We start from the raw sequence: 21722 nt of genomic DNA on the forward strand, positions 1-21722 counted from the left end.
AGCCACATATGGGTCCCTCTGCTCTCTTGGCTGCCTTACCAACGTGGCCATGCTGCTGCAGGCCTACCTGTAGACTGTTGCCCTGATTGCGGGGAGTTCCTCCGGGAAGCAATGGAGGTGTCTCGCCTGGTTTCCCTGCTCCCGAGTTGGCACTGGCCATGGCACAGGTGGTTACTTCCCGGCGCCATCTCTGGCTGGCCCAATCTGCCGTCTGCCAGCTGCTCTCCAGAGCCACTCTCCCCATTACCCCAGGGGTTGATAACTGATTCTGGACCTCAGCAACCTCAATGGGTACTTGAAGGTACTGAGGTTCTACATGCTGTCCCCAGTCACGTGTTGCAGGCCGTGTCCAGGGATCAGTGGTTTGTGATGCTTTACCTGAGGGATGCGTACCTCAAGGTTCCTGTTCACCCAGCTCATTGGCAGTACCTCAGATTCACTTTCGAAGGGACGGCTTACGAATTCATGGTTCTTCCCTTCGGCCTCTCCTTGGCACCCTGCACTTTCACAAAGTCCATGGACGCTGTTCCTGGCACCTCTCACGTCCAGAGGATTGTTGATCCTCAATTACCTGGACGATTGTCCCCAGTCCACCTGGCCGTGCTGCTGCTCCAGTTTCAACTGTTCTGTCTTATTATTATAATTGGGCCATGCTGGTCATTTATGAACATTTGAACATCTTGGCCATGTTCTGTTATAATCTCCACCCGGCACAGCCAGAAGAGGACTGGCCACCCCACATAGCCTGGTTCCTCTCTAGGTTTCTTCCTAGGTTTTGGCCTTTCTAGGGAGTTTTTCCTAGCCACCGTGCTTCTACACCTGCATATTGCTTGCTGTTTGGGGTTTTAGGCTGGGTTTTCTGTACAGCACTTTGAGATATCAGCTGATGTACGAAGGGCTATATAAATACATTTGATTTGATTTGATTGGCTGATTTGTGTCCCGACCAAGACCCAGGTCCTGTCAGACTGAGAAAGGCTCCTGACCCACATCGGTGGGCTGGGTATTACTATAAATGACAAAAATCGTCTGCCTCCTGAGTGGCACAGTGTTCTAAGGCACTGCATCGCAGTGCTAGCTGTACCACTAGAGATCCTGGTTCGAGTCCAGGCTCTGTCGCAGCCGGCCGCGTCCGGGAGACCCATGGGGCAGTGCAAAATTGGCCCAGCGTTGTCCGGGTTAGGAGTGGGTTTGGCCGGCAGGGATGTTCTTGTCCCATCTCGCTCTAGTGACTCCTGTGGCGGGCCGGGCACAATGCACGCTGACACGGTTGCCAGGTGTACGGTGTTTCCTCTGACACATTGGTGCGGCTGGCTTCCGGTTTAAGCGGGCATTGTGTCAAGAAGTAGTGTGGCTTGGCTGGGTTGTGTTTCGGAGGACGCACAGCTCTCGACCTTCGCCTCTCCCAAGTCCGTACAGGAGTTGCAGCGATGAGACAAGACTGTAACTACCAATGGGATACCATAAAATTGTGTAGAAAAGGGGTTGAAGTTTTAAAAAAAAGGTGTCCTTCTTTGACATGGAACTGGACTCAGTCCTCATGAGAGCACGCCTGCCCACCAGAAGGGTTCAGGCGATCTTATCTTGTTTCGACCACTTTCGGCAGGGGCGGGTGGTATCCACCCTGACCTGCCATCGCCTGTTGGGCTTGCTGATGGCGGCCTCGTTGCTGATTCCCCTGGGCCTGCTCCATCTCCGGCCTCTTCAATAGTGGTTCAACTCCCACCGGCTGCACCCAAGGCGCCACCGTCACCGCCAGCTGCGGGTGACCATGCAGTTCCTCAGGGCGTTGTTGAGGTGGCGCTGTTGCTCCTTTCTCTCAGGTGGGGTGGAGATGCTGAGGATGTGTCACTGAGAGCTAGTCAGCACAGATGCCTCCCAGATTGGCTGGGGAGGTGTGACCAAGGGCAGGTCGGCCAGCGGCTATTGGCTACCCCCTTGGACCGGCAGGCACATCAATACACTAGAGCTCCGAGCTGTACAGCTGGCCCTGCGTTCTTTCCTTCCACATCTGAAGGAAAGACATGTCCTGATGAGAACGGACAACACCACAGTGGTGGCTTGCATCAACCATCAGGGTGGACTGAGGTCCCACTGCCTCTATCTTATGGCACGGGATCTCCTTCTCTGGGCTCAGGGACGTCTAGCGTCTCTACACACAGGACACGTACATGGCATCCTGAATGTGGCAGCGGATATGCTCTCGAGAGAGAGTGCCTGCCACCTTGGGACTGGAGCCTGAACAAGTTCAGGAGGGTGCAGGTGGACCTGTTTTCCTCCCTGGACAATGCACACTGCCCCCCGTGGTACTCCATGTCGGCGCCACCAGGGCCTCTGGGCTTGGATGCTCTGGCTAATGATTGGCCAGGGCTGGAGCTTTACGCATTCCCCCCTTTTCCACTGATCCAGGCTGTGCTGGACAGGACCTGGATGGCGGTGCATCGTCTGCTAGTGGTGGACCCATACTGGCCCAGACCACCCTGGTTCAGCCTTCTCCTGACCCTGTTGTCTGGGACACCTTGGCAACTGCCCCTGAGACCCGACCTGCTGTCTCGGGCCGGGGGAACTCTGTGGCATCCGAGATCGCACCGCCTCAGTCTGTGGGCTTGGCTGCTGAACGGCACCAATGGTCCATGTTAGGACTACAGGAGGGCGTAATGAAGACCATGCAGAGCGCTAGGGCACCGGCTACATCTGTGGCATACCATATGCACTGGTGGTTGTTATACTCTTTGTGCACTGGTATTGAGGTTGTGCCCGAGTCATGCGGGTGCAGTATGTCCTCCAGTACCTGCAGTCTCGCTTGGATGAGGGCTTGGCAGCCTCTTTTACTGAGAGGGTATTTGTGGGGTGGATGGACAGGCCAGTTGGGTGCCATCCCTTGGTCTCTAGGTTTATGAAAGGGGTTCGTCGCCTGCGTCCAGCTAGGCCCCGTTCAATGGCTAGCTGGGATCTGGATGTGGTCTTGGCAGCTTTGGCAAAGCCATTGGAGTCTGCTTCACTGAAACACCTCACTATGAAGGTGGCTTTCTTGGTAGCGATTACTTCCATGAAGAGGGTGGGTGAGCTCAATGCTCATTCGGTCCGTTCTGAATGCTACCAAATGGACCCCGGTGGGAGGAGTATGTCTCTCTGCCTCAACCCTTCATTCCTCCCAAAGGTTCTCTGACAGGCATGTGAACATCCCTTTTAATCTGTCTGCTTACGACCCCCTGGCAGTGGTGGGGGAGTCTGGGCCTCCCTCCGGCATGCGGGCACAGGCTGTCTATGTGGAGCGGACACGGTTAGTGAGAACAACAGGCCAGCTCTTTGTCTGCTATGGTGAGAGAGTCCTGGACGCTGGGCTATCAAAGCAGAGGCTCTCTCACTGGATCGTGACACGATTACGATAGCATACCGCCTGGCTGGCAAGCCAGTGCTGGGATCTGTGCTGGCACATTCAACACGAGGTGTGGCTGCGTCCTGGGCTCTACTGAGAGGTGTACCCCTCACTGATATCTGTGCTGTGGCCAGCTGGGCTGCCTCTTGCACCTTTGCTAGGTACTATCGGGTAAATGTGGCACCTCCCTCTGCAGTTGGTTCAGCAGTCCTGGGCGTCGCCTCCCCTTCCAGGGATGGTGCCGGGACCCCCCTTCCACATTGACGGCCCCTGCGTCTCGGTCCCGCGCTGGGACTTCGCTGCTGGCTGGCCAGGTCCCTCTAGCACCGACTAAATCTGGTACGGGCATACCAAAATATTGGAGTGATCCAATATAGTTAAACATAACCGTGGTTACATAGGGAACATTGGTTATGTGAGCTATATGGATCACTCCAATCCTCTACGGTGCTAGAGGCGCCTCAAAAATTATGTAGAGAATGTGAGTTGCGGCTATTGGGTCTATATATAGGGGCGGACCCCAGCTGTGAAACAGGTGTACACTGGAGTAAATCTGTAAAGCCTCACCTCAGATGTATCCCTCCGCTGCGGAGTGATACCAATATATTGGAGTGATCCATACATTTCACATAACCGTGGTTATATTTGTCACCTTCGTTGTGATGCCAGCTGCAGAGAAGTATTTAGGATTACAATATTGTACTGCGGATGCGTTACAGGGGGTGTTGAATGGTAGTGTTCTGTCCTCCCAGGATGTCGGCCTAGGGTAGGATTAGATGGTGTTAAAGTAGTGCAATGGTGGTGTTTTTTTAATGACGGTTAAGAGTTGGTTGGGTTATTCTTATTATTTTTTTCCATTTTCCCTTTTATATCACCAAGTATAATAGATTGTACAGTAGGTGGTGGCATGCAGCTTTAACTTTTGTTTGCGGACCGTCATAATACTATAGAAGAAGAACAAAAACCGAAGTTTGTAAGAATAGGTCTACTGTAGTGCTTAGTCTGTAAGCTCATTGTAAAGAAGGGAACTTACTTCATCCACCACCAATGTGTAACATGTTTTTACACACACACACACACACACACACACACACACACACACACACACACACACACACACACACACACACACACACACAATTAACTTTCTCTCACTCTTTACCTCTTCTGCTCTCCAGACCTTGTTGTACTCCATCAGCCAAACGATCTGCCAGCGTCTGGACAACATGGAGTCCAAGTTGCAGCTGGTAGAGGTGACATGCCGGACCCTGGAGAAGAAGCTGGATGCCGTGGTCAACAAGAACCAGGCACCCATCCAGGTCCCTATGGTGGCCGGCTCCCCTCTAGGTGCCACCCAGACCTGGAACAAAGTGCGCTGGTGAGTTGAAGTGTGGCCCCGGGTCCATATTCATAAGGGGATATCGTAGCAGGCCATTTTGGCATGACAAACAAAAATGAGAGTTTCTTATTTCTTATGTTCAGGTAGTCTTTTCTGTCTGTATTCTTCTGGTGCCTAATGAATACAACCTGGTTAGGACTGGGGATCATGGTGGGATATAATTTGGGGACTGGTCAGGGTGAGATGAGGACTTGGAGACAAAGGGTGATACACTGGAGGATGTTGACACTTGTTGACTTGTACTTTGAGGGGTGAGGGAGTACTCATTCCCTTACAAGTGAGTGCTTAAGTAGAATGCACCTTTTCCCATGAACATAATTTGACACTGGAGCCTGTTGAGGTATTTGACACAGAAGAATTCCCCGTCTGCCCCTGCAGTGTTGTTCCGCAGACCAATGTCATAGTGAGCCAAGACCGACCGAAGGGTCAGGAGGAGTCAGTAATTCGAGGGGCAGATTCACTGGAGAACCTCCTTAGCAAGTGAGTGACTGACACCTGTTTTTTTTTAGAATCGCATATAGAACAAATACTGTTGTGCATGAAACTGTGATCTAAAGTCTGATCTACACAGAACCTTCGTAACACGGTGGTCCTATGAAACCTGCAGAGTTTAGTGACTCAAACAGAACACGGTGGAACGCAGTTTGGCTCGGCCCATGGGTCCCTGTGTTGATACCTCGCTCTAACTAAGCCTCTGTGTTTGTTCCATCAGCACAGTGGGCGGGCGGAGGCAGAACACGTTCCTGGTGAAGGTGCCGGCGCCGGAGGACAGCCAGGAGGAACAGGAGAGCGGTTCAGAGGCCAGCGACTCGGTGTCCAACAGTGGCCAGGCCAACAACTCCCAGAGCACCCAGAACGTCACCCTCATCACCCTCAACTCCGAGGGTACGACCCTGTCGGAGCGTGCACACATGATACATGCATGCACATACACAAACCTTCACAGAAAACCATAAACATGCACACACAGAGAAACTCAGAAACCACAGATACACACACACACACACACACACACACACACACACACACACACACACACACACACACACACACATGTCCCAAACATGGTTTGAAGTGTGCATTGTAAAGAAAAAGCCTCTTGATCTATTCATCCCTGTCACCATTTTGTGAATCGGGCTGAAGTCTTCTTAGTTAGACAGTTACATCAACACATTTGAACTCAAATGCAGCTGGAATTTGATTTGTGGATGTGATATGTTGCCTGGCACTTCTTAACACCCAAATACTACCACCTGTGTTCGTGTATAATGGTGCTGTGTTTACGTTTCAGTCTGTATCATTACCAGCGTAGACATCTGTTGTAGCTAGTGTCTCACACAGACTGTTTTTAAGTCTCCTAGGATGGTCTCACTCTGTCGAGTCAGCGGCTTTCCCAGTGGTCACTGACACGCCTGAGGAGAGGAAATGTTTTTCTGATTGAGCAAAGTCTCTCACTCTGCAGCTCATGCTGTTGTTTTTGTTGTTTGGGCTGTTTTGAGTGGTTTCTGGAAGGTCCTTGGTTAGCTTCAAAGACGTTCCATGCATACATATTCATTTATTTGCAGCTGCAAGTTTCCATGGCGACGTGTCTTTGTCGGTGTTAGCTGGAGGGCACCATGTGGTTTTCAAAGGGTGTGCGTGTGTGTGAGATCCTTCCACTTTTTTATTTATTTATTTTTATTTGACTAGGCAAGTCAGTTAAGAACAAATTCTCCACACCTCTCAAAAGCTTGGTCACTTAAAAATGTCCTTGTTTTTGAAAGAAAAGCTATTTTTTTTGCCCATCAAATTGATCAGAAATACAGTGTAGACATGGTTAATGTTGTAAATGACTATTGTACCTGGAAATGGCTGATTTAAAAAAAATGGAATATCTACGTAGGCGTACAGAGGCCCATTATCAGCAACCATCACTGTTCCAATGGCACATTGTGTTAGCAAACCAAGTTTATAATTTGAAAAGGCTAATTGATCATTAGAAAACCCTTTTGCAATTATGTTAGCACAGCTGAAAACAGTCGTGCTGATTTAAAGAAGCAATAAAACGGGGCCTTCTTTAGACTAGTTGAGTATCTGGGGCATCTGCATTTATGGGTTCGATTACTGTCTCAAAATGTCCAGAAACAAAGGCTTTCTTTTGAAACTCGTCAGTCTATTCTTGTTCTGCGAAATGAAGGCTATTCCATGTGAGAAATTACCAAGAAACTGAAGATCTCGTACAACACTGTACTACTCCCGTCACAGAACAGTGCAAACTGGCTCTAACAGAATAGAACGAGGACTGGGAGGTCCCGGTGCACAACTGAGCAAGAGGACAAGTACATTAGTGTCTAGTTTGAGAAACCGACACCTCAGAAGTCCTTAACTTCAGCTTCATTAAATAGTACCCGCCAAACACCAGTCTCAACGTCAACAGTGAAGAGGTGACTCCGGGATGCTGGCCTTCTAGGCAGAGTTGCAAAGAAAAAGCCATATCTCAGACTGGCCAATAAAAATAAAATATTAAGATGGGCAAAAGAACACAGATGCTGGACAGGGGAAGATTGGAAAAAAGTGTTACGGACCGAGAAATCTAAGTTTGAGGTGTTCGGATCACAAAGAAGAACATTCGTGAGACGCAGAAAAAATTAAAAGATGCTGGAGGAGTGTTGACGCCATCTGTCAAGCATGGTGGAGGCAATGTGATGGTCTGGGGGTGCTTTAGTGGTGGTAAAGTGGGAAATTTGTACAGGGTAAAAGGGATCTTGAAAAAGGATGGCTATCACTCCATTTTGCAATGCCATGCCATACCCTGTGGACGGAGCTTAATTGCAGCCAATTTCCTCCTACAACAGGACAATGACCAAAAGCACAGCTCCAAACTATGCAATAACTATTTAGGGAAGAAGCAGTCAGCTGGTATTCTCTCTCTAATGGAGTGGCCAGCACAGTTACCGGATTTCAACCCTATTAAGCTGTTGTGGGAGCAGCTGGACCGTATGGTACGTAAGAAGTGCCCATAAAGCCAATCCAACAAGTGGGTAGTGCTTCAGGAAGCATGGGGTGAAATCTCTTCAGAATACCTCAACAAATTGACAACTAGAATGCCAAAGGTCTGCAAGGCTGTAATTGCTACAAATGGGATTCTTTGATGAAAGCAAAGTTTGAAGGATCATTATTATTATTTCAATTAAAAATAATTATTTATAACCTTGTCAATGTCTTGACTATTTCCTATTCATTTTGCATCTCATTCCATGTATGTTTTCATGGAAAACAAGGACATTTCTAAGTGACCCCAAACTTTTGAACAGTAGTGTATATACACTGAGAGGTACAAAACATTAAGAACACCTTCCTAATATTGAGTTCCACCCCCCATTTATCCCTCATAAAATCCTCAATTCATCGGGGCATGGGACTCTACAAGGTGTCAATAGCATTCCACAGGTATGTTGGCCCATGTTGACTCTAATGCCTCAACAGTTGTGTCAAGTTGACATGATGTCCTCTGGGTGGTGGACCATTCTTGATACCCTGATGAAGACAGCTTGTCTGTCGAAACGTTGGACATAAATATTTTTGCATCTGAGCTCCTAGGGTGTGTGGCTCTGCTTTATTTTTTTTAAGTGTTCCACTCCGCTAGCCAGCACCTCGCCTAAATAGGTGGTCGACCATTCCTGATACACACGGGAAACTATTAAGTGTAAAAAACCTAGCGGTGTTGCAGTTCTTGACACAAACCGGTGTGCCTGGCACCTACTACTATACCCTGTTCAAAGGCTCTTAAATCTTGTCTTGCCCATTCACCCTCTGAATGGCAAACCTATACAATCCATCTCAATTGTCTCAAAAGCCTTCTTTAACCTGTCTCCTCCCCTTCATCTACACTGATTTTTGATCTACACTGTTAAATGGATTTAACAGACGACATCAACAAGGGATCATGGCGTTCGCCTGGTCGGTCTATGTCATGGAAAGAGCATAATGTATTTATTTTTTTTACACTCTGTGTAGATAGGTCTAGCTATCCCATAGGAAGAAGTGTGTTGTTCCTTGTTGAACTCTGTAATGCCCCAGGGAGATTCCTATTGTTAGAGAATATATAATAACCTCTAGAGCTGTGTGTTGATGTACTCCTGATGGTCTCCACAAGGCTGTGCTGTGGTATCAGCAGTAGCAGAGATAGTGAAGGTCTAGGCTTATTTTAAATGTATATTTTTATATATATTTATGTTTTTTACCAAGTATGTATTTGCTTTGTCATATTTTTGTTAGAGGCGGTTACACGTACATTATTGATGTCAATTTACACTTAATTTATACCTCCATGTATCTATCTGTAGGCTGCCACAAAATACATTCATACAGAGAAAGGATCATATTGATCACACAGGATTGTGTAATAATAAAATTGGTATGTAAAGTGAAACAAAACGTGGTGTAGGCCTTCCTGTGAAGTATTGTTGCTCTCTGTGTGTGTTTGCTTATGTGCATGTGTGTTACTGTGTCTATACATATAAATATTCATTAAAACATTAAGCCCAAAAACCTTCACCCATGAAAAGGTGTTAGAGCTATTGCTGCTTCACACAAATATGTCTTATAGACACCGACCTACAAATACACTACGTGACCAAAAGTATGTCTTTTATTTGTATTTATTAAGGATCCCCATTAGCTGCTGCCAAGTCCTTGACGGCAGCTACTCTTCCTGTGGTCCTGCAACATTTAAGGCATTTATATACAATTTAAAATATTGCATAACATTTTCCACAACACATTGTGTCCCCTCAGTCCACTACTCTACTACCACGTGTATATAAAAAATGAATGTGTACGTGTGTGTGTGTAGAGTGCATGTCTTATCATGTGTAAGTGTGTGCCTGTGTCTCTTCACGGTCCTTGCTGTTCCATAAGGTGTCTTTGTACTGCTTGCATCAGTTACCTGATGAGGAATAGAGTTCCATGTGGTCATGTCTCTATGTAGTACTGTGCATCTTGATTTCGGTAGTGAAGAGATCTTTGGTGGCATGTCTTGTGGGGTATTCGTGCGTGTCCGAGCTGTGTGCTAGTAGCTTAAACAGACAGCTCGGTACATTCAGCTTGTCAACACTTCTTACAAAAACAAGTAGTGATGAAGTCTATCTCTCCTCCACTTTGAGCCATGGGAGATTTACGTCCATATTATTAATATTAGCTCTCCGTGTACATTCTAAGGGCCAGCTGTGCTGCCCTGTTTTGAGCCAATTGTAATCTCTCTTTGTGGCACCTGACCATAGGACTGAACATTAGTCCAGGTGTGACAAAACTAGGACCTGCCTTTTTGATAGTATTGTTGAGAAGGCAGAGCAACAGGTTTGCTGTTATGTGGACACCTGCTCGTCCAACATCTCATTCCAAAATCATGGACATTAATATGGAGTTGGTCCCCCCTTTGCTGCTATAACAGCCTCCACTCTTCTGAGAAGGCTTTCCACTAGATGTTGGAAGATTGCTGCGGGGACTTGCTTCCATTCAGCCACAAGAGCATTAGTGAGGTTGGGCACTGATGTTGGGTAGAGTAGTTTTGGGGGTTATACCTTTTGTCACTGCACCCACCCACTTAACTCCCCCTTTCACCTCTCTTTATAGACGACTACCCAGCAGGTACGTGGCTTGGCGACGAGAACAATGCAGAGATGCGTGTGCGTTGCCCAGTGTTGCCGGGCGACATGCTCCACCTCAGCACCAACTGCCGCACAGCGGAGAAGATGGCGCTGACACTGCTGGACTACCTTTTCCACCGCGAAGTGCAGGCAATGTCCAACCTGTCAGGACAGGGCAAGCACGGCAAGAAGCAGCTGGACCCGCTCATGATCTACGGCGTACGCTGTGAGTCACGCACACCAACCCACTCACTCACACGCTTGACATGGCACCAGTTGCCAGTGACTATTTGATCAATCTTTCCCCATAGATGTATCATAGGCAGGGCTCAATCCCTTCACCCTCTAGCACTTAGGTTATCCTTTGACCCTGTCATCAACCACTTGTCACAACAGCCACACCCTCAACTCCAAATGCTCCTGTGTTACCTGTTAAGATAGCACTGACCCATGTTGTAGTGTAGCTCCAGTTCCATCCAGTGTGACCTGAATCTCTCTGCATTCCCCAGGCAGGTTAGAACAACACATGCATTCATGCATAACACATTTTACAACATACCAAACTCCAATTGACAAGCACATGTAGGTCGGAGTGTTCATGATGGGGCCATAGCTAATGCACTGACCCCTTTGATTCCTAATTAAGCTTAAATGGGTAATGAGGGAAGCTGGAGGGGATCCAGGGGAGGGGAGCCAGGGGAGGCTGGCTGTGGTAGAGGAGTATTTATTGGGACTAGTCGTGTGTGTGTGTGGTGAGGGATTTGGACTCTGTCTCCCCACATCTATTACTGTCTGTTGATCGCAGGAGTGGCGGAGTGTGTTGGTGTGTGCGTCTGTGCACTTGTGGGATGCAGTTGTTTTGTGTGTGTCTTTGTGTAATTCAGGTGTGTGTTTATGCAGTTCAGGTATGGTGTGTATGTGTACATGTGTGTGGAGACAGATTTGGGCTGACACTGAGGTATGTGGGGGCTGGAGCAGGGCCAGGTGACTCACTCACAGTAGGCAGGATTCCATTGTTCCAGGTTTATGTCACAAAAAAGTCGTTGCATGTTCAATGGAAACGGCAGATATTGCAGAACTGTTCTAAAGATCGACAACATTTTGTATCTGTTCGGCAGGTTAATTCTTCTGTCGACAAACTTTCTTTATTGTGATAAACTATGATGGAAACTGTTTTTCTAATAAATGATGATTGCCAAATCAGTTTGAACGTACACATGGCACGTAATGTCACCCCCGTAACTATAATGCTCCACCCAACATTTTAATTTTAAATGCCCAATACCATTTTTCTTACTATAAAAATGTTTACCCATGTCTGAATTGCTTCGCCTTGCTTTTCTGTTTGGCTGGCAAATTGAACCATCCAATTATTTCAGATGTACAGTGCAAGTGTCACCAATACACAGACCGTGGTGATACTTTGGCGCATGAGAATTGTTATAATATGGCAAATATAAATCAAATCAAATCAAATTTTATTTGTCACATACACATGGTTAGCAGATGTTAATGCGAGTGTAGCGAAATGCTTGTGCTTCTAGTTCCGACAATGCAGTAATAACGAGCAAGTAATCTAACTAACAATTCAAAAAAAAACTACTGTCATACACAGTGTAAGGGGATAAAGAATATGTACATAAGGATATATGAATGAGTGATGGTACAGAGCAGCATAGGCAAGATACAGTAGATGATATCGAGTACAGTATATACATATGAGATAAGTATGTAAACCAAGTGGCATAGTTAAAGTGGCTAGTGATACATGTATTACATAAGGATGCAGTCGATGATATAGAGTACAGTATCAACGTATGCATATGAGATGAACAATGTAGGGTAAGTAACATTATATAAGGTAGCATTGTTTAAAGTGGCTAGTGATATATTTACATCATTTCCCATCAATTCCCATGATTAAAGTGGCTGGAGTAGAGTCAGTGTCATTGACAGTGTGTTGGCAGTAGCCACTCAATGTTAGTGGTGGCTGTTTAACAGTCTGATGGCCTTGAGATAGAAGCTGTTTTTCAGTCTCTCGGTCCCAGCTTTGATGCACCTGTACTGACCTCGCCTTCTGGATGGCAGCGGGGTGAACAGGCAGTGGCTCGGGTGGTTGGTGTCCTTGATGATCTTTATGGCCTTCCTGTAGCATCGGGTGGTGTAGGTGTCCTGGAGGGCAGGTAGTTTGCCCCGGTGATGCGTTGTGCAGACCTCACTACCCTCTGGAGAGCCTTACGGTTGAGGGCGGTGCAGTTGCCATACCAGGCGGTGATACAGCCCGCCAGGATGCTCTCGATTGTGCATCTGTAGAAGTTTGTGAGTGCTTTTGGTGACAAGCCGAATTTCTTCAGCCTCCTGAGGTTGAAGAGGCGCTGCTGCGCCTTCCTCACGATGCTGTCTGTGTGAGTTGACCAATTCAGTTTGTCTGTGATGTGTATGCCGAGGAACTTAAAACTTGCTACCCTCTCCACTACTGTTCCATCGATGTGGATGGGGGTGTTCCCTCTGCTGTTTCCTGAAGTCCACAATCATCTCCTTAGTTTTGTTGACGTTGAGTGTGAGGTTATTTTCCTGACACCACACTCCGAGGGCCCTCACCTCCTCCCTGTAGGCCGTCTCGTCGTTGTTGGTAATCGAGCCTACCACTGTTGTGTCGTCCGCAAACTTGATGATTGAGTTGGAGGCGTGCATGGCCACGCAGTCGTGGGTGAACAGGGAGTACAGGAGAGGGCTCAGAACGCACCCTTGTGGGGCCCCAGTGTTGAGGATCAGCGGGGAGGAGATGTTGTTGCCTACCCTCACCACCTGGGGGCGGCCCGTCAGGAAGTCCAGTACCCAGTTGCACAGGGCGGGGTCGAGACCCAGGGTCTCGAGCTTGATGACGAGCTTGGAGGGTACTATGGTGTTGAATGCCGAGCTGTAGTCGATGAACAGCATTCTCACATAGGTATTCCTCTTGTCCAGATGGGTTAGGGCAGTGTGCAGTGTGGTTGAGATTGCATCGTCTGTGGACCTATTTGGGCGGTAAGCAAATTGGAGTGGGTCAAGGGTGTCAGGTAGGGTGGAGGTGATATGGTCCTTGACTAGTCTCTCAAAGCACTTCATGATGACGGATGTGAGTGCTACGGGGCGGTAGTCGTTTAGCTCAGTTACCTTAGCTTTCTTGGGAACAGGAACAATGGTGGCCCTCTTGAAGCATGTGGGAACAGCAGACTGGTATAGGGATTGATTGAATATGTCCGTAAACACACCGGCCAGCTGGTCTGCGCATGCTCTGAGGGCGCGGCTGGGGATGCCGTCTGGGCCTGCAGCCTTGCGAGGGTTAACACGTTTAAATGTCTTACTCACTTCGGCTGCAGTGAAGGAGAGACCGCATGATTGTGATTGTGTTCTATCCATGCTGTCTTTCACGGGCTACCTGAGACCTGAAACAGTGGAAGGACATACAGGATGTCGCCAATGTATTAATACTGCCTAAATGGGTAAACACTTCAACCACTACATTTTTATTAGACACTAGGTTTTTCTACAAAATGTTTTGTTGGTGTGACGTCATTACGTTCAGCTGTTTTTATTGACACAATGGTTAAATGGAAACTCACCCAAGCAGGCAATTGTCGCATCTATTTTAAATGCGACCTCTCTAAATGTCGACCAAAAATCGTTGGACAAGTTAATGGGAACATAGCTACTCCTCTGCCTGCCTGTCCAACTGGGACTGGTGAGAGAGCACCTGCCTTTCGTGCCTGTACACGACTGTCAGGCGTTTTGTGTGTTGGTGTGTGTGTGCTAGAGGCCAACCCCCACACCCCCTTCTCCCTCCTCGTGTCTCAACTCTTCCCCTCGGGTGATAGCAGCCTCGTTAATCGGGGTAGAAAGAAGCTGTCAACTCCTCCGTCTCACCCTCAAACCAGCTGCTAACATAACCCCACCCTCTCACATGTTATATATCCACCTACATGGTCCCCAGGGTCGGAGATTGGGATGATATGAGTACTAGCAGTGGTACCTGACCACCTGTACCTTGACCACCAGATTTAGAATCTAGCTAGAATTTTCAGTGCTTCTGACATTTTCACAGTTCAGGCAGAGTTGCATTGTTAGTGGGACAAGGTTGCACTGTCCAAACTACACACACAGACTTGACATGAACCGCTCTCCATCTTAAGCAATTATTATGACCATTTCTACCTTGCCATGGTGAGTTAACCATCTTAAACTGAAGTCATCCTAACATGTGCCCTCGGTCCTTGTTCCCCTCAGGTCACCTGTTCTATAAGTTTGGCATCACTGAGTCGGACTGGTACCGGATCAAGCAGAGCATCGACTCCAAGTGTCGCACGGCATGGAGACGCAAGCAGCGCGGCCAGAGTCTGGCAGTCAAGAGCTTCTCCAGACGTAGCGCCAACGCGCCTGGCAGCTCAGGTAGTCATGATACCTGGGGTCATCACACACACACACACACACACACACACACACACACACACACACACACACACACACACACACACACACACACACACACACACACACACACACACACACACACACACACACACACACTTTATAGTAAAACTAGTCTTTCCTCTCACTTATGTAAGTGTTGGTGTATAGGGAACCCAGTGAGTAGTGCAGATGCAGAGTGTAGCAGATGGTTCTAATCTTCACAACACAACAACGCCTCCTGTCCTCCCCTCCCTGTGATCCATCACCTCTCACCCTTGACCAGAGAGAGTGGGACAGCAGGGGAAACCCAAATATCCTGTGAGCCCACACAAGGGGTGTACAGTCATAGCCTGCTCTTTTCCCAGACCATGCACCCTGCAGAGCACGTTCTCTCACACTCCCCTTAATAAAACTGCTTCGACATTTAAACTAACATTAAACCGTTATTTATTAATGAATGTAGAGAGAGGGCTAACACCAAAAGTACAGTCTCCTCGAGCCACCAGGCTCTCGCCTCACTGCCAATGGCTGGACTGGGGATTATTTACATACCCATCCTCGTTCATGGGTTGTGCCCCAGATGGCACCCTATTCACTATATAGTGCACAACTTTTGATCAAGGCCCATAGAGCTCTGGTCAAATGTAGCACACTATATAGGATTAAGGGTGCCATTTGAGAGACACCTGTGGTCATGCTGAAGGTTGGAAGATGGACCTCTTACTGGCAGGAAATACAACATATTGCTATGATATGAGCTGTATCAGTCAGATGTCTGTGCCTCGTGTTTTATATGCCATGATAATATTATTTTGAGAATGAGTCATTTAGGCCTGCTTTGTCCCTTTTATGATCAGTGTGGTGGGATGTAGGCCTACATCAATCTAGCAACAAAAACCCATATTCTCAAAGCGAGCACGCACGCACCAGTGTAAACTAATGACACACACCAAGCACACACACCCCCAATGAGATAATAGATGGAGCTATGGTGGGCTGATGGGGGACGTGGGTGTGATAGTGGTGGGTGTTTAGACTGAGGCCGGGGGGGTTGTGTTTGGCCGCTGGGTCATGAGTCTGTTTGGACTGCTAGCTTGAGAGTCCTTGTTGTGTATTTAGACATGATTGATACAGTATAAACACACACCATCATCCAGCAGATGGCCTGAGCTGTTGCCAAGTATTCCTCCAGAGGTGAATGGGCTTTTATTTCAGTTTGCTATCCCCCCTTTCCACCTAATGGATCTGGGGGAGTCGGTCAATAATCTGGTCCTAGATCTGTGTCTGAGCTGGGTAGCTTCTATCTTCAATCTTACTGTTGTTAACTCTATTGCATTACACTAGTGCCTCATCCTGCCCTGTGCTAATGCCCTTCCTCCCCAGAGGGTGGCGCTGTGGCGGAGGTGGCTCACATGGAGGGGGTGACCCAGCAGACTCTACACTACACCCTGGCCAACCAGGCCGTCCAACAGGTCCAGATCCACCGCATAGGAGAGGACGGACAGGTCCAAATGGTGAGTGTCAGTCTCCTCTCCATCCTGCCCTATAGCCCTGATTTATTTAGGTTATTCTCTCTATCTCATCCTCTTTTCCTTCTCTCTCATTCTCTTACCTGCCCTGTTTCTCTCTGGCTTAAACCCTGTCTTCTATTTCTCTCGATTGCTCTTTTTCCCCTCTTTGTGCTCCCCATTTCTCTGCCTTTGGTCTCGGTTCTTCTTTTCACAAACCCCTGCGCACACACAACTTAGCATGATGGCTAGGAAAAACTCCCTAGAAAGGCAGGAACCTAGGAAGAAACTTGGCCAGTCCTTTTCTGGCTGTGCCTTGTGGAGATTATAACAGTGCATGGCCAAGATGTTCATAGATGACCAGCAGGCTCAAATAATAATAATCACAGTGATTGTAGAGGGTGCAACATGTCAGATGTTCATAGATGACCAGCAGGGTCAAATAATAATAATCACAGTGGTTGTAGAGGGTGCAACATATCAGCACTTCAGGAGTAAATTGTAGTTGGCTTTTCATAGCCGATCATTCAGAGTTAGAGACAGCAGGTGCAGTAGAGAGAGAGTCCAAACCAGCAGGTCCGGGACAGGTAGCACGTCCAGTGAACAGGTCAGGGTTCCATAGCCGCAGGCAGAACAGTTGAAACTGGAGCAGTAGCATGACCACGTGAACTGGGGACAGCAAGTAGTCATCAGGCCAGGTAGTCCTGAGGCATGGTCCTGGGGGTGTGTGTGTGTGTGTGTGTGCGTGCGTGTGTGTGTGTGTGACAGAGAGAGAGAGACTTCCCCCAGATATAACAGACTGACCCTATCCCCCCCGACACATTAACTATTGCAGCATAATTACTGAAGGCTGAGACCGGAGGGGTCAGGAGACACTGGCCCCGTCCAATGATACCCCCGGACAGGACCAAACAGGCAGAATATAACCCCACCCACTTTGCCAAAGTACAGCCCCCACACCACTAGAGGGATATCTTCAACCACCAACCTACCATCCTGAGACAAGGCTGAGTGTAGCCCACAAAGATCTCCCCCACGGCACAAACCCGAGGGGGGCTCCAACCCGGACAGGAAGATCACATCAGTGACTCAACCCACTCAAGTGACGCACCCCTCCTAGGGACGGCATGGAAGAGCACCAGTAAGCCAGTGACTCAGCCCCAGTAATAGGGTTAGAGGCAGAGAATCCCAGTGGAGAGAAGGGAGCAAGTCAGGCAGAGACAGCAAGGGAGACAGTAGGTATGTACGGCAGGACCAAATCAGAAAGATGGGTAGGAGCAAGCCCACGTAATCCTTTGTAGGTTAGCAGTAAAACATTGAAATCAGCCCTAGCTTTAACAGGAAGCCAGTGTAGAGAGGCTAACACTGAAGTAATATGGTCCTAGTCAAGATTCTAGCAGGCGTGTTTAGCACTAACTGAAGTTTATTTAGTGCTTTATCCAGGTAGCCGGAAAGTAGAGCATTGCAGTAGTCTAATCTAGAAGTGACAAAAACATGGATCACTCTGATCACTTCCTGTTGCCTGTGCACCTTCACGGAGTCACAATGTTGTTCTGTTCCTATGTCCACACTATCACTTAGAATGAAGACAGTGCTTTGACCTTTTCAGTGATAATGAAGGAAAGGATCTTTGTAAATGTTATGTCTGCCATTGAAATGTATTGAAACCCAACTAAGGAGTAAGTACTGTACTACTATCAGATCTCACGTCTTCCACCAGGTTGTCCTGTGTTATTGAGGGAAGCATTAGCTTGATAGCCTGAGTGACAGTCTGTTTGTGGTTTTATGCCAACTCCGTGTCAGTTATTGCCATGTCAAATTGGGGAAACGTTGTTTATGTTTATAAGCTATTTGAAGAGCAAGACTGTTTTAGCTTGACAATGACAGCAAAATAGTTGGCAAGAGCACAAACAGATCTGGGATCAGGCTAGCAGCTTGACTCTGTTGTATATGTTTAGACTTGAAGAGGCAGAGAGCGTTACGGGAAATGCTGGTCATATTATAATCTATGTCAGGTCAGAGTGTGATGAAGCTGGCCATGCCCCACGCTGACTAAAAAACTAAATGATCATTATTTGTGAAAAGTATAGTTTTGTGTTCATCTCGGTTGACCCAGAACTACAATCTTGCGTAATTTGGTCAGATGCTAGTATGTCCATGAGAGATCAGTTTTGCGTTAATATCCAATGCAATATTATCATGTCAGAAAATGAGAAAAATATCTATTAGTGAGTAGACATGGGTTAAACTATTTGAAATAATTGTAAATACTTATGTGTTTGATTGAGCTTGCCTGGCTTAATGGTCCAATGTAGTAGTCCTAAACTGTAAAACCCACCCATCTGGCACTCCAAGCAGGCTAGAGCAAACGCTCAATGTACATTTTGAAAGATTTCAAATAGTATTTGAATCTAGGCCTAGTGGGGAGAGAGTGAATCATGATGGGGAGCTTACCGTTGTGCAGATATTACCCTCTTGATATTCTACAGAGTATTAGCGGATGCAGCCAAGCCTGAAATTTACAAGTGCTGCTAATGCAGTGGAGGAAATGTAAAGCATAGGATCTGTCAGGCAGCGACTGCAGCAGGGCTCAGACTAGAGGCTGATGGTGGAGGGGTGAGAGTGGATGTATGTGTTAACAGTGCCACACACACATTGTGAGTTCTTGTTCTCTCTCTCTCTCTTTCTCGTTCTCTCATATTGTTCTCTCGCTCATCTTGTTCCCTCATATTGTTCTCTCGCTCATCTTGTTCCCTCATATTGTTCTCTCGCTCATCTTGTTCTCTCATCTTGTTCTCTCTCTCCATTATCAGATACCTCAGGGACACCTCCATATTGCCCAGGTCCCACAGGGGGAAGAGGTGCAAATCACACAGGACAGTGAGGTAAGTGTTTCTGTCTGCCCGTCAGCCTGTCTGTCTATCTATCCGGGTATCTCAGTGAGTGACTGAGGGCCACTTTAATAGTCAGTAATGGTAGCCAGTATGAAAGTCATTAGGCAGAGTTCACCGTCAACAGATGTTAAATGTTAACGGTGCTTGTTTATATCTACCGCCTGCCTATGCATGGGTTATTATACTATTTGTTTCCAAATAATACCCAGATGGTCTGTGTCTCTCACTAGACAGCCTCACATGCACACAATGGGTTGGCTCTAAGAGAGTCAGACTCAGAACTACATAGTGTTTGAGAAATAATTATCTGCCTCAGCATAATAGTTAAATATTTGGAATAAGATGTGGGGTAGAGATTTATTTTGAGGCGACACTGCGCACGGGCACACACTTGAGTAGACGTATACATACACACACGTACACATACATTCAACCATTGTGTACACACACACACACACACACACACACACCTGCACTGCAAATAGGGCAGACACATCGTCCAGGTATTCTACGGAGGTTCCTAACCTGTACAACCAAGACACAGGGAGGAAGACAGTTTGAGAGAAACTGAGGAAGACAAGCTCTGAAAGCCTTTCCTGCTCTTTGTGATCAGATGCCAGAAAATACATTTTTTCACTCTGATTTTGTTTGTTTTGGGAGTTCAAAGCTTAGCAACAAAATCCCACTTTTCCCAACTGTCGCTCAGTGTGCGTTTTCATTAGAAACAGGGGCCTCTTCATCAAAGCCATTGGTTTCAGCATGTTGGAAAAGGAAATAAGGCTATTTGGGAGAGATTACCATGCTGCCTGTCCATATGGCAGCTCAGACAGCATTGAATATGAAATAGAATTAGGAGTGAAAACAGCACAAGGAATATAGGCTAAATTGGGCTTGTTTTTCATGTGGTCTTGTTAATGTCATGGCGTCTGTGTGATTTGTTTATGCTGTGTGTGTGTGTGAGTGAATGATGCTGTGATTGGTATGTTCATTATGCACTATGATTAGTGTGTGTTTACAAAATGTGTGATGCTCTCAGGCTGTCTGAATGATCTCTCTCTTCTCTCTCTCAGGGGAACCTTCAGATCCACCAGGTGCATGTTGGGCGGGATGGTCAGGTAAGTCCCTTCACGCCCTGCAGTAACTTTATCCTCAAGCTTCATTACGGAAAACACTTTAAAACATTTTGCAACAGAACATGTGAAGTCCAGGTAGCTCCTCCGTTTCAGGCCGTTTTCTTCAGTTTGGTGCCTAATGAACAAGACCTATGGAGTTTTAAGGAGGTTCCCCACAGATTGTTCATTACTTCTGGGTTACGTCGGTGTGCTGGTCCCCCTCTTTCCTGCAGGCCCCTTAAATGCGCACCGAGAGGAGCTAGCTCTCTATCCCTGTCTGGTCTGCCTCTCACTCTGGCTCTCTCTCTCTCTCTCTCTCTCTCTCTCTCTTTCTCTCTCTCTCTTCCTGTCTCTCGAATGTCTTTCTTTCTAATCTCTTGTTCTCTTGCTCTTTCTCTGTTTTATGTGCCTCTCTCTCACTGTCTGTCTTGCATGCTTTCTCAACTTCCTGTCAGTCTCCCCCCCTCCATCTCTCCATCCTTCCCTTCTCTCCTCTCTTTGTGGATAGAGGAGAGGATGGTGTGTTTAGGACAGAGGGCTCTGTTCTTCCTGTTTCTCTGTTCTTTCCTCTGGGATCAAAGGGAACCTCCTGATCAAAGCACCAGGGCTGTGTGACGATCGCAGATCATACATCACAGATGGGCGCTGTGCAGACCAGGGCATTATTTCATATTCATGATCTCGATCGTCTAGAAGCCTGGCTGTAGAGGAAGTGGCTTGCTCTCTTTCTCACGCTCCTTAGACTGTTTTTCTTTCTGAGGACAGGTGCGTGTGTGCACAGCACCATTTGTGTGACGTTAACTCTTTCTCAGCTGAGTTCTGCTCTTACTAAACCCAAGCTATTTTTCAGCCAATTAGCTCATCCCTTATTCCAAGGTGCTGTCATTGTTTGGAGAACAGCTAATGTTAGGCAAGGAACTCCAACAGTCCTGGCTACTCCAAACTCTAGACTTGGTTAGCTAGTTTAGAGTAAATGCCCCTATGTGTGCCAATGGTACTTTCCACAATATAATAGTTTATCACTTGTCATTTACTTAAACTCCAGCTGTTCTCTGTATCTCCATAACTCATTGAACTCGGTGATTCTCAAATTAGTATGTGTTGATTGCGAGACTACCTGGCTTAGAGCTAGCCTGGATGCCAGTCTGTTTCTGCTCTCTTGTCATGCCAATGTTGTTTGGCTTGACGATGACAATGGAGAAGGCACACACTGAGACTAAGACACACTCACGTCCTCATTTGAACCGGTCGTTGAGTCCGGTGGGCCTGACAGCAGCATTCCTGTTTCTCTCTTGCATCTTGGCTCTGGTTGCAATTTGGTACTGGTTCTGATTTTGAAGCCAACAAAAGCAGA

The 21722-nt window shown here is 47.3% G+C and overlaps 1 protein-coding gene across 1 annotated transcript in view; it reads left to right on the forward strand.

The window, feature by feature from the left end:
- The window catches only part of LOC112245249 (protein BANP-like), a 69813-nt gene that overhangs the window by 14079 nt on the left and 34012 nt on the right, over positions 1–21722 (forward strand). The window contains exons 4-11 of the mRNA XM_024413262.2: positions 4558–4757; positions 5157–5258; positions 5491–5663; positions 10392–10631; positions 14672–14833; positions 16238–16368; positions 19176–19247; positions 20327–20371. Of these exons, the coding sequence (XP_024269030.1) occupies positions 4558–4757; positions 5157–5258; positions 5491–5663; positions 10392–10631; positions 14672–14833; positions 16238–16368; positions 19176–19247; positions 20327–20371 (1125 nt within the window). The remainder of the gene's footprint in view (positions 1–4557; positions 4758–5156; positions 5259–5490; positions 5664–10391; positions 10632–14671; positions 14834–16237; positions 16369–19175; positions 19248–20326; positions 20372–21722) is intronic.

Source organism: Oncorhynchus tshawytscha, linkage group LG06 (genome assembly GCF_018296145.1).
Source record: "Oncorhynchus tshawytscha isolate Ot180627B linkage group LG06, Otsh_v2.0, whole genome shotgun sequence".
Taxonomy (NCBI): Eukaryota; Metazoa; Chordata; class Actinopteri; order Salmoniformes; family Salmonidae; genus Oncorhynchus; species Oncorhynchus tshawytscha.